The 14,315-nt window shown below is 34.5% G+C and overlaps 1 protein-coding gene across 1 annotated transcript in view; it reads right to left on the bottom strand.

Moving 5' to 3' along the window:
* Positions 1 to 372: 372 nt before the first annotated feature.
* LOC111420662 (Sarcoplasmic calcium-binding protein 2) overlaps positions 373 to 14,315 on the bottom strand; it is a 73,443-nt gene continuing 59,500 nt past the window's right edge. The window contains exons 4-7 of the mRNA XM_071195429.1: positions 13,999 to 14,051; positions 13,819 to 13,938; positions 741 to 953; positions 373 to 687 (exon numbers count right to left, since the gene is read on the bottom strand). Of these exons, the coding sequence (XP_071051530.1) occupies positions 577 to 687; positions 741 to 953; positions 13,819 to 13,938; positions 13,999 to 14,051 (497 nt within the window). The 3' untranslated portion in view covers positions 373 to 576. The remainder of the gene's footprint in view (positions 688 to 740; positions 954 to 13,818; positions 13,939 to 13,998; positions 14,052 to 14,315) is intronic.

Raw genomic sequence — 14,315 nt, 5'->3', positions numbered from 1 at the left:
ATCAGTGGGGGAATACTGGGAATCTTTCGCCTCTCACTCTAATAAATAGGCATCTCACATTCTGAGGATGATGAAATTTGTTCAAACTTATGGTCATCGCATCTCTACAGCATTTTTTTTGCGGTGGGACTTCGAAATTGTTGCACAACTTTTGTAATACCGTCCAAAACAATAATAAGATGCTAAAATAGACACAAATTCTATTTTATAAAACCTATTACAGTTTTCAAGGTCAAAATGTTTTTAGTTTTAAACGATAGATGGAGCTAATAATTGTTTATGAATCATCAAAAAGGTTATTTTTTAAATTATATAACGTTAATTAATAATGAATCATCGAGATTAAAAAATAATTAATTAAATCCAGGATAATTAGTTTGAATAAAATCTTTTATTTATTCATACTATGTTATTTCATAAACATACATACATAAGAATGGAAATGTGATGTGTTGAACAATTTAAGAGTAAAACGATAAATTCGTACAGCAACATCAAGTATACAGAGTTGTTTTTATATAGTTTTTACTTTGAAATATAGTTTAAGAAGATATAGTTTGGAGCAGATTTGTGTTATTAAAACGATGTTTTTCCAAAAATGAAATTTCCTGGATCGCTTGGGTTTTCGGAGACGAAAAATTGCTTCCAAAGCGTTTTAAATTGATCGAAATTTACCTCTTTGCCGTTCTGAAATAAGCGGAATTAATTTGGGTTTAATTTATGCGTTCGTTTTAATTTACCGATGACATTTTGGTAAAAGCTTCTTTGCATTCGGCCGGTGCCAGTCCGTAACAGGAACAGACGCTGGTGAACTCGTTTGAATCTATTGAACCATCATTGCTGGCGTCTTCAAGTTCAAACATGAATTTCATGTATTGAACTTGCCAATCGAGGGGGTTATCGGGTGATTTTGCAAAATCATCCCACATTGCACACCATTCGTCAACACTTACCTAAAACAAGAAAACAATTAATAACAAAATCAATATAGATTTAACTTAACAAGGTCGCTACTAAAGGATATACAGTGAATTTCAATTAAGATGCAATATACAAAAATATACAGTAAAGTGCCGATTATAATCGGATAATTATATATAATAAATATAATCAAAACAAAACAATATTTTTTTCTGCGGCCTAATTTTATGGAGCCAATTTAAATGCACATCATTATGAAGTTCTTATGCTATAAATTAGATTGTTTGAATTGACTCTAGTTTTCGTGATAAACCGATCTATATAAAATGAAAAGACAGCTTTACATAATTTACCATAAATCGACAATTAGTTGTCTGATTGGGAAAAATATAATATCAAGCTCACCCTAAGATGGCCATTGACGTATAGGACTACAGCCTTCACATTCACTTTCACTATTTTTTTCGTTTTTAATACTATCTAACATTTCATAAAATTACAAGTAAACACCTATATTGGTAAATCTTTACTAAGCAACATTGGTGGTATAGCAGAGTGTTACACATCTGGGATCGCATACGCGTTTTTTATTTATTGCTCTTTTCCTCGTCAACTTGTTTTCATTGTATAAATTGTGGAACTGGTATTTTTATTAAAATAACAAAACCCTCGAAATATCAAATAGCCTTAAAATTTTAACATTGTCTTTTTTGATCACTATTCGGTGTAGTTTACTCATTCTTGTGTCATTTTTATTGTCATCTTGACGTAGTTGTTGAAAATAAAAAAGTATGAGTGGATCATCACGCAAGTCCTGTGTTAATAATCCCGACCATTTCTGCTATATATGTGGTAAATATTGTCAGGAAAAGCAACGAAGGAATATAAACGATTTCGTTAAACAAGCCTATCACGCATATTTTGGAAAACACCTTGGACAGCAAGATAAATGTTGGGTTCCGCATAAAGTTTGTAAAATTTGTGTGGAGTCACTCAGATACTGGACACAAGGAGGTCGAAAAGGGCTGCCATTTGGAATACCGATGACTTGGAGAGACCCAAGAAACCACTTTGATGACTGCTATTTTTGCGCTGTAAATGTAAAGGGTATGAATCGGTATAAAAAGCGTTAATGGATTTACCCAGATGTACAACAATCAGCTAAGCCACCAACGTTGCATAGTAAAGATTTACCAACACCGGAATTTACTTCTTTACCCGGCGATTGTTATGATGATGTTGAAATGTTAGACGTTAGCAGTAGCAATGAACACAGCAGTGAAAGTGAATTCGAAGAAAGTAGTCCTACACGAAAAGGGTTTTCTCAGAGTGAGCTAAACGACTTGATTCGAGATTTAAATTTATCGAAGAAATCAGCTGAGCTTCTTGCATCAAGACTGAAAGAAAAACATTGCCTTCATCCTGGCGTGTCAATAACAAGTTATCGAACTAGAGAGCGCGATATTCTTCCTTATTTTACAAATTTGAATGATATCGTATATTGTAATGACATTTCTGGGCTTTTAAATTTAATGGGCCCTCCAGAATATCAACCACAAGACTGGCGACTATTCATAGATAGTTCTAAAAGAAGTTTGAAATGTGTGTTACTGCATAACAGAAACGTGTTAGCATCAATCCCAATAGGTCATTCCACTATACTTAAGGAAGAATATAAAAACATCAAGCTTGTTTTACATTTTTGGATACACAAAATATCCTTGCTTTCTATGTCTGTGGGATAGTCGAGCGAAAAATGAACACTGGACCAGGAAAGTCTGGCCATAGAGACTTAACATGGATGTAGGAAAAGCAAACATCATCGAAGAACCATTAATAAGTCGCGAAAAAGTTATCCTGCCTCCCCTCCATATAAAACTTGGACTTATGAAACAATTCGTGAAAGCTTTAGATAAGAACGGCGACTGCTTCAAATATATTTGTGAATCATTTCCTGGTCTCAGTATTGAGAAGTTAAAAGCAGGTATTTTTGACGGTCCCAAAATTCGCTCCCTTATTAAAAACCAAGATTTTAAAAACCATATGAATCAAGTTGAATCGGAAGCATGGTCAAGCTTCGTATTGGTTGTCGAAAATTTTTTAGGAAACCACAAAGCTGAAACACATTATGAATTGGTAGACAACATGCTTAAAAATTCCAAAAACTGGGAGTTAACATGAACGTGAAACTGCATTACTTGCACAGCCATTTAGACAAATTTCCAGATAATTTGGGTGACTACAGCGAAGAACAAGGGGAGCGGTTTCACCAAGATATCAAGATTATGGAAGAGAGATATAAAGGGCGGTGGGACCACCATATGATGGCGGATTATTGCTGGAATTTACAGAGAGATTGCCTTAATCAAAAACACAATAGAAAATCACACAGAAAACGATTTTCTTAAAAGTTATCGATATATTTTTGTTTATTATAGTTAATTTTGTTTTATTTTTTGTTTTAAGTCGAATGGATAAATAATTTTAAAATATAGATTTCAACAATATTCTCAAAATTTAATTTTCTGTATAAATTAATACTTTATCTCAAAAACTAGAGTCAATTCAACAAATAAATTACTATTTTTATATTCAGTGGACCAAAATGAACCAAAATTGACTAAGATATCTCATGACGCAGAATCACTGTTTCTCTGTGAATTATCCGTGAATCATTTAATCGGGGTTCGGATTAACCGTGCTTGTGATTTATATATTTTTTAATTTTAACAACAAATTCTTTAAGTACTCTTTTAAGTACCGGGTGTCCGCCGGGAAGGTATACTACTTTGTTTTGTCGCCATTTTGGTAAACATTAGTCTTGACAGTTCATATTTGGCAGTCGTGAAGTAGAGACGTGGCAAATTTATTATGGAAAAATATTCGGTAAACCAACGTGTTTTAATCGTTAAAACATTTTATCAAAATCAATCATCGATTACTGTGACGATGAGAAAGTTACGTGAAATTTTTGGGAGAAACAACAAAGACGCACTATTTATCGTGTAGTGAATGATTTCGAAGAAAGAGGGACGTAGCTGATAGGCCCAAGCATGAACCACAACGTACTGCAAGATCGGCTGAAAACATTACTGCTGCTCAACAAAGTGTTCAAAACAATCCATCAACCTCAATTCGACGCCGTGCTCAGGAGCTTGGTCTTCAAAGAACAACTTTGGCCACAATTTTGCACAAGGATTTGCATTTGCTTCCATTTAAGATTCAGTTGACACAAGAGCTTCTTCCAGAAGACCATTTACGCCACCGTACATATGCCAATAGGATATTACAGCTCGCCCGTGACAACCCCGATTGCCATGAAAAAATCATAATGAGTGACGAGGCACATTTTCATTTGAATGGATATGTGAATAAACAGAATAGTCGGTTCTGGGCAATGGAAAACTCTCAATTATTCACCTTTGCATCCATTAAAAGTGACAGTCCTTCCTTCTTTGAAACTGAAAACGGAGTAACGATAACTGTCAATGGGGAGCGAAATCGTGATATAATTGAAAACTTTTAACGCCACAACTGCATACTTTGGGCTTGATTAACATGTGGTATCAACAAGACGGTGCCACATCGCATACAGCCAGGATTACAATGGAATTACTGCGAGACCTCTTTCCACAACAAGTTATTTCAAGAAATGGTGATGTTAATTGGCCTCCACGGTCGCCTGATTTGACTGCTCCGGACTTCTTTTTGTGGGGATATCTGAAAACTAAGGTTTATGCAAACAAACCAGAAACGCTGGAGCAACTCAAACAAAATATTCGTGATGAAATTAATGAAATACCGCGTGAAATGTGTGAGAATGTAATGAAAAATGTGCTCAAAAGGGCTCGCATTTGTGAGGCTAACAGAGGCGGACATTTATCTGATATTGTATTCCATATATAATTGCCGACATTAAATAAAACATTTATCAATATAAGATCCATTCTCTTTCATTTAATCAAAAATGTACTTTGTGCGTTATTGTACTGTAGTAATGGCTCCTAAACGAAGACGGGTAGTTTTAACAGTGGAAAAAAATTAGAAATTATTAAAAGACGTGAACATGGTGAAAGTGTCAGTTTGCTGGCTGACCAATATGGAGTAGGACAATAAACCATACGTGATTTAGTGAAATAGCAGCCCAAATTGGAAACATTCGTTTCTATGTGTGAAACATCAGCTGGCCCGCTAGCCAGCTACACATAGGAAAACAATGAAAGGTGCGAAGAGTGAGCAACTGGAAAATGTAATGATGAAGTGGTTTTTCCCCAAAGAGCATTAGGAGAGCCGATGTCCGGACCGTGTATTATCTAAATCTAAAGCACCATACTTTACAGAAAAGTTACAAATCACATGTTGGGGCTATAATTTTTTGTGAGACGTTATCAAACGTTATTAAAGAGAGGGGTTTAGTATCTGCCTAAATATACAATTCTGATGAAACCGGCCTCTATAAGCGTACAATACCCACTCGTACATTAGCATCTGCTAAAGAAAAAACTGCTCCTGGTTATAAAATTAGTAAAGATCGGATTACAGCGTTATGTTGCTTAAATGCTAGTGGAGAATATAAGCTGAAATTAGCTATAGTAGCGAAGTCAAAGTTGCCTAGAGCTTTAAAAGACATAAAAAATTACCAGTCGAATACTACAACAACCATTCTGCATGCAAAATAAACTTGTTCTACACATAAAAAATGTATGGACTGCAAAAGTCTCCCTCAAAATGCAATATTGCTTCTTGATAATACTCCATCTCATCCGCCAGTTGAAGCGTTGTCAGCCAAATGCGACTCATGGATCAGGGGGTCATTGCAATAAATGAAGAAGACAACAATGTTCCTTTACAGTTTTGGAATTCAATTATGCTTCGAGATGCTGTATACAACATATCCTATGCCTGGGAAAATCTGAAATCTGAAACACAAGTTTTAACAATATTTTATGTGATGAATCAGCTGAAGAACATGAAATTGATAGTGATAAACCTTTAAATGTGTTTCAGTCGTTAAAAAATGTTCAGGGCTGTGAAGAACTGGATGACGAAAATATTCTGGAGTGGTTAAATATTGATTCGAATGTTTTGGATTGTGAACACATGGCTAACGATGATCTAGTCGATAGTGTCACCAAACCAATCTCTAAACCGAGTTCATTCTCTTCAAACTCTTTTAAATTTTATGGAACAGCAAGATGATATAGACATTTCAAAAATTCGTACTTTCGTAACAAAGGATAAATAACCAGAAAAGAAAACAAGTAAAAATAACTGACTTTTTTAAAAAATAATTGTTTTGTTATTATTTAATTTTATAGTAAAGAACGTTTTTTACACCAGTTTATTTCTTTCTCTTTGTTCTTAGGGCGTACCTACTTACTTTATCCCACAAAAAAAGTAACATGTCAGTATACATAATTTGACATTACAGCAATGTCAGGTACTTTCTAGTTCTAGGTCGAGTGATAGTTCTAGTTTTAATTGATGTGCAGCGGTAGACCAAGAACTAGAATCATTCGGGTTTAGCCGTCTTAAGAGACGTATGGCTAAACCCGAATATTTCTAGTTCTAGATCTAATGTTAGTTCTAGCGACAGTGCAAAACTAGAACTAACACTATACCTAGAACTCGAATCATTCGGGTTTAGCGCTCTTTAGAGACGTGCGGCTAAACCCAAATGATTCTAGTTCTAGGTATAGTATTAGTTCTACATAGTAATAGTGCTAGTGCAAAACTAGAACTAACACTAGACCTAGAACTAGAAACATTCGGGTTTAGCCGTCTTAAGAGACGTTTGGCTAAACTCAAATATTTCTAGTTCCAGGTCTAATGTTAGTTCTAGTAACAGTGCAAAACTAGAATTAACACTATACCTAAAACTAGAAACATTCGGGTTTAGCCGTCTTTAGAGACGTGCGGCTCAACCCAAATGATTCTAGTTCTAGGTATAGTATTAGTTCTACATAGTAATAGTGCTAGTGTAAAACTAGAACTAACACTAGACCTAGAACTAGAAACATTCAGGTTTAGCCGTCTTAAGAAACGTTCGGCTAAACCCAAATGTTTATAGTTCTAGGTCTAATCTTAGATCTAGTGACAGTGCAAAACTAGAACTAACACTATACCTAAAACTAGAAACATTCGGGTTTAGCCGTCTTTAGAGACGTGCGGCTAAACCCAAATGATTCTAGTTCTAGGCATAGTGTTAGTTCTACATAGTAAGAGTGCTCATGTAAAACTAGAAATAACACTAGACTTAGAACTAGAAACATTCGGGTTTTGCCGTCTTAACAGACGTTCTGCTAAATCCAAATGTTTCTAGTTTTAGTTCTAATGTTAGTTCTAGTGACAGCGCAAAACTAGAACTAACACTATACCTAGAACTTGAATCATTCGGGTTTAGCCGTCTTTAGAGACGTGCGGCTAAACCCAAATGATTCTAGTTCTAGGTATAATGTTGGTTCTACATAGTAACAGTGCTGGTGTAAAACTAGAACTAACACTAGACCTATAACTAGAAAGTGAAGACGCACGGCTAAACCCGAATTTTCTAGTTCTAGTTGGTGAATCTAGTTACTAACTAATTCTTAATGCTCAAAACTGTTCAAGGATCAATAGATCCTTGGGAAAGAGGAGACAATTCTCAACGTAAACGACATAGTGCACGAACCGGACATCTTGCAAGCAAAGGTGGAGAAGGCAATAATAGCATACTTAAAAAAAAATTAAAATCTCCAAGATACGACGATATAATATTCCTTTTTTTTACTCCTCACTTTTGCAGAATCTGAATCAACATGACCCAAAGATTGGTCTACCTCTACTTTCATTCCTATACATAAGAAGGGTGCAACTAACGTACCATTTCAAGTCACAATGCCTCAAAGTATATTTAATTCTAGATTGTCTAAATCTAACCTTATAAGCATGAATGTGTCAACCAGATCAGATTTTATTGCATACTGTAATCTCATCTGTAGAGATTATAGGTTACAATTTGGAAAATATGAGAAATGATGTATTTTTGCATCATTATTACCAAAAGTCATAAGATGAAGAAATCTTACTTTAGACCCTGATGTTCAAACTCGACGAGGAATACCAACTTATCATACTTGAACTCGGTGTTGTTCCAGATCTTGCTAAACCACCAGCGCTGACGTAAAAACAACATCACCGGGTGACTTCTATTTTTCTTGCACAACTGATCCCAAACATCAGAAAACAAAGAGTCACAGTAAATTTTATTGAATCAATAGTTAAAGCAGCGGCAGGAAACTTAGATGCAGAAGACGCCGGTTTTTGAGGAATTTTTGCAATTTTTCGGTTGAACAGTATTTCTGATCAATTTAATTTGAATTGCAACGCATTCCTTGTTATTTAAATCAGCAAATAAGGAAAGAAAATATTTTTTTCAATTTGCATTTTTTTGGAAACCAGGTTTTACAAGATTCTTTGCAAGATTTGGGTTGAACAGAATTTCTGATCAGTTTAATTTGGGTTGTATCGCATTCCTTATTATTTAGCACAGTAAATCAGGAAACAAAATATTTCTGTCAATTTGTAATTCTATGGAAACCAGGCTTTGCTGTTTTTTTTTTAAGATTCGGGTTGAGAAGAATTCATAGAACTAGTTAACATAGTTGTAGTGTTAATTCTAGTTTTGGACTAGTACTATCACTGGAACTAACACAAGATCTAAAAGTAGAATAAAGACGGCTAAATCCGAATGATTCTAGTTCTAGGTATAATGTTAGCTCTAGTTTTACACTATCTGCGATTCTCTTCAGCAAAAGTTGAATTCAGTTACAGATGATGTATCAAAAGCCCAGTATACAACGGAGAAAACACTTCATCTAAAAAGGCGGAAACTTTCAAGAAAGAAAAAAGAAAGTTTGTTATGAAGATTATAGAAGGGAGTATAACATGCTTGTCTTTTGACTTCATACAAAACCTTCCACATATTCCAACTGGTCCTGTATTCCCCCCTATTCACATCAGATAGTTCTATAACAAAGTATCGCTACCTAGAAAATGAGGCAAAAAGGGTGCGAATGAAGTGACATCTATACTGCTAAACTCAATATATAAACTGAAAGATAATAAAAGACATGAGGAACTTGTGCTAATATCTGATGGCTGTCCTGGACAAAACAAGAACAAGACAATGGTTCAGTTTTTGTATTATTTAGTCCAGTCTTGAAAATTTTCAAGAGAGTTACGTATTTCTTTCCTATAAGTGGACACAGCTATCTGCCGAATGATCAGGATTTTGGCCTAATCGGAAACAAGAAAAAAAAACCAATATAGCATCACGTTCAGAACACTGGGACGAAGTAGTGCAGAAAGCACGAATCCATCCCTCGCCATTTAAGCTGAAGATAATGCTCCACAAAGACTTCTTTGATATCAGAAGCGCTGTGGAACTTGAAGAAGTGAGAATGATGCTAATTTGCGAAAATCGTATTATGGGCCATGGGAAAGGCATATTGTGGTCAATAAATCCTCCAGAGGCAAGGTAAATACCCTGGATTTTATCGGTCGCCTCCAGGAATACAACATGTAAAAGCTATGAGAACTCATACGGTACTTTGAAAACCCACTTGATCGCCGCTACTCTGAGTCTCTACTGGAGGATTTAGCTTCGATGATAATAGTTCTCAATCAATCTGATCAATCTCAAGACGGAAACATTGAGGTTGATAGCAACGACAATTCTGATGGTTGTGCAGATAACTAAGAAGCTTATATATTTAGAATACTATTTTTGTTGTACATACCTTAAATGTACTATTATTTTTTAAAGTTGTAATCAGGATTAATATATTAAAAGTTAAAAGTACATTAGTGATTGAATCACTTACAAGGGAAGTGTCACAACTGTGTCTCACCGATTTCGATGCAATTTGGTACAGTCATAGAATGGGCCAAAATAAGGTTCGTACATTTTTTTATACGTGCGGTAAAAGCCCCTGGGGCGAGTTATAGGGGTTGAAAGTTTGGAGAAAAAGTACGTTTTCACTTATATTTTAAAAATGAAAAGTGCTATCAAAATTTGGTAAATTGTAACTGATATTCATTTTAAAAGAGCTTTCTTTTGATGTATCACACATATACCAGAGGGTTAAGAAGGGCGAACTACCCCTATTTTTTTGGAATTATTTAAAAACCACCCTATCGATTTTGGCGGCATTAAGTATACTTCCAGCACGTTCAAAAATATTAGTTAAGGGTTTTTTCCCATTCGCTCTAGATCATCCCCAGCGAAGTTACGGGGGTTAACATGTAACCACTTTTCGTAAGAATGATGTGATAAAATTGTCAGGTATTTTGAAAATACTTTAACAAAACCGTAAATTAGTCGCACAATAAAATGTTTAATGTAAAATAAGGCATAATACACCATTTAGGGGTGGTTGGGGTTAACCACCCCCTTAAAAATTAATTCTATCCCGGGCATTACTTGTTGATTACGGCGAAATTTGGTACTGTGTTTGTTTTATATAGTTTATTAGTTTATTTTTATTCTACATAATGTTGCCAAAAATACACCTACCAAAAAAATTTTGGCACAATATTTGTTTTTTTAGTGCCGCTTGCTAAAGGTCATTTCTCAAAATAGTTTTTTCTAGTATAAAAGAACGTGTGCCCAGTGGGTAGATTTTAGTTTCAGAGCAACTGACAGAAGCAATGGTTACAATAAACCCAATAAACGTTTTAAATTTGCTAATGACAGTTTTTACTGTTATGAATATTCCCCAGACTCCTGTAAATGAAGCAGAAGTTAGTTTAAAAGAAAATATACAGCGTATTTTAATGGAAAGTATGGAAGACTACAATATGCAAATTGAAGACGAAACTGTATTAATTTTCGATTCATCCAATGGCATCAATGACGGTCAGCAAATTATTGAAGACCAGGATACAACTGACAGGTTTGTAGAAGATACTGATGCTCATTGTCCATTGAAGGATGACATCGACTACGAGTACAAATTAGAGGCGGTAAATTACTGGACAAGTGGGAAGAAAGGTTATTTGAAACTAGAAACCGTAAAAAACAAATACCGAAAAGTAACGTCAAAGACCCAATTGCACAGATGGTCTAAATATATTGAAGAAAGAGGGACATACAAAGAAAAATTAGCAGAAATTACCGAATTTGTAATTAATCAAGCGAGAGCCGCCGTAGATAATAAATTGCCACTACATGATATTGATATACGCAGATGGGCTATACAAGCTAGAAATGAAAAGAATTTATCTCCTCAACTGTTCAAAGCATCTCATAGCTGGGTGCAACGTTTTAAGAAAGCAAATCGGTTAGTAAGCCGAAAAATAACAAAATTTCTATCCCAAAAACAAATTGGAAATGTTGATCGAGTAAAAACTTTAGCAAAAGATTTCGTTAAAGAGGCAAAGCTACAAATCCAAATATATGGACCTGAAAACACCTACAATTCGGATCAGAGCGGTTTTAACTTGGAATTCCATTCGGGAAGAACATTAAGCGATTTAGGAGTTAAAACCGTAGAAAGTGTGGTCCAGTCGGTGTCATCTACAACGCACAGTTACACAATTCAACCCGTAATATCTGCTGATGGGAAACTTCTTTCTCCACTTTTTATTGTTTTAAAAGAACCCTCTGGCAGCTTTGGACCGAGGGTAGCAAATACAATGTTTAAAGCAGACAATATATACGTTTTGGCATCAAAATCTGGAAAGTTAACTTCAGAACACATGAAAAATTGGCTCCAAAATGTATATTTTCCAAATACTGGTTCTAAATCATTATTATTATTAGATTCTTGGAGTGGCCATTGTCCTGAAGTTATTAGTGAAATAACTCCATCAGGTACTAATTTTAAACATTTATCTATACCTGCAGGGACAACAGGTCAAATACAGCCCCTAGATGTATTTGGTTTCAGAATATGGAAAAATTTTATTAGAAGATTCTCTGATCAGATTATTCTTTACCAGTATGATGTCAATTTACATCAGAGGGATAACATATTAAAATTGCAATCGTTGACGCATAACCAGTTGGCTTCCCCTCGGTTTATAAATGTTTTTAAATACGCATGGTTTGCAAGTGGCTATATAGAGGAGAGACCAGACCATTTTGAAAATCCCGTGGAAGTTTGCTTTTCGAGTGAGAAGCCAACGTGTGATATCTGTGGGGATATAGCGGTCATAACATGTGCATGGTGTAAAAAATCCTTATGTTTAAAACATTTTTTCCACGACTTTCATTTTTGCCAACACTACGTAGAATAAAAATAAATTTAATATTAATATAATACATAAAAAACGTCAATTAGTAATGTAGAATAAACTTCTTTGGTATATTGAACTATTTTTTTTGTCAGTTGCTTTTTAACTCATAAATAAATAAAATATCTTATTTATCTAGTAGTTTTATATTTATTATTTAAAGAAAATGAGGGTAGTTTACCTCGTGGAACATCGATAGATAGATTTTTAAAAAACAATACCACAGTTACGATGGCAGTTTTCATCTTCGAGGTATAAACAAAAAACTACCCCTAATTTGTAACCCTTATAACCATTTTCAAAAATTTTTACTTCAAATATAAAACAAACACAGTACCAAATTTCGCCGTAATCGACAAATAACGCCCGGGATAGAATTAATTTTTAAGGGGGTGGATAACCCCAACAACCCCTATATGGTGTATTATGCCTTATTTTACACTAAACATTTTATTGTGCGACTAATTTACGGTTTTGTTTAAAGTATTTTCAAAATACCTGACAATTTTATCACATCATTCTTACGAAAAGTGCTTACATGTTAACCCCCGTAACTTCGCTGGGGTTGATCTAGGGCGAATGGGAAAAAACCCTTAACTAATATTTTTGAACGCACTAGAAGTATACTTAATGCCGCCAAAATCGATAGGGTGGTTTTTAAATAATTCCAAAAAAATAGGGGTAGTTCGCCCTTTTTAACCCTCTGCTATATGTGTGACACATCAAAAGAAAGCTCTTTTAAAATGAATATCAGTTACAATTTACCAAATTTTGATAGCACTTTTCGTTTTCAAAATATAAGTGAAAACGTACTTTTTCTCCAAACTTTCAACCCCTATAACTCGCCCCAGGGGCTTTTACCGCACGTATAAAAAAATGTGCGAACCTTATTTTGGCCCATTCTATGACTGTACCAAATTGCATCGAAATCGGTGAGACACAGTTGTGACACTTCCCTTGTTAGTAGTGATTTTCTGTAATAAAATGTAATTTTTTTCTTAAAAACTATTGATAGAATACTGTTATACTACCCATGCGAAGCTGCCAAAGAGGCCAAACGATATAAAAATTATGATCTTTTTACATACACTACAAAAGAAGCTACATAGTTTTCTCAAGTTTCTGAAAAAATTGATTTATGGACTTGTTTGGTTTTTGCAATAATGCCGTCAATTGTTATTCTGATTGTGGTATATTTTTATTGAACGAATTATACAGTGTGTTAATTAATTATCGTACCTGAGGTCATCATTGCAAGTGTGCAACCAAATACGCAAATCGCGTATTTCAATACCTATATTGTGATATTGGTTGCATATATGCAATGATGACGTCGGGTACGATAATTAATTAACACACTGTAGAACTAACACTAGATCTAGAACCAGAAATATTCGGGTGTACCCGTGTGTCTCTTAAGATTAAAACTCTGAGTTATCATAAGGACGACACCTTTGCTTATGCCTGTACTATTAAGCTATGATGCATTTTATGTGGAACAGTGCAAGTGCATAGTAGTTTTGTAACTATGATTAATGATTACTGATTGATATATTGCGAATTATATGAAATTCCTTGTATATGTGACGCTTGGTAGCAATCCTGTTAATTTTAATTTACTTGATCATCGTTGTTTGCATCAGCTCTTTGTCTTAATCCGTCCCAAATTTTCATCATACTCGTGTGGGTCTTTTGGTATTGTGGTGAACCGCTGGACCATCCTCTTAGAGTACATATTTTCTGAAATTAAATATAATAAAGATGTTTGAAAAGAAGTTGTTCTAATAATAAGATAATTACCTCTATGGCAAGTTCAAAATCCTTGCTATCAATGGTTCCACTTCTGTTAACATCTGAAATTGTTTAAAATAATAAATGGAAACATAATATCATAGCAATTAACAACAACATTCAGTGTGTCCCAGGATAGATGTTACAAGAGTGACCTAAAAACTTTTGAACTTTCTTTTAAGGATGAAGAATTAAGCTCTGCTTGGTGTGAAGAAAATTTTAAGAATATTATCATATTTTGAAAATCAAGTCGTCCTTAACATTCAAGCAAAAACTATTTTTCAGGTAAAGTAACCTTTCTGTTCATGATACGGCAAAATTTCATT

This window comes from Onthophagus taurus, chromosome 3 (assembly GCF_036711975.1).
Source record: "Onthophagus taurus isolate NC chromosome 3, IU_Otau_3.0, whole genome shotgun sequence".
In the NCBI taxonomy this organism is placed as follows: Eukaryota; Metazoa; Arthropoda; class Insecta; order Coleoptera; family Scarabaeidae; genus Onthophagus; species Onthophagus taurus.
Note: the sequence above shows the minus strand (reverse complement) of the source record. Positions and strands in the feature narration are given on the sequence as shown.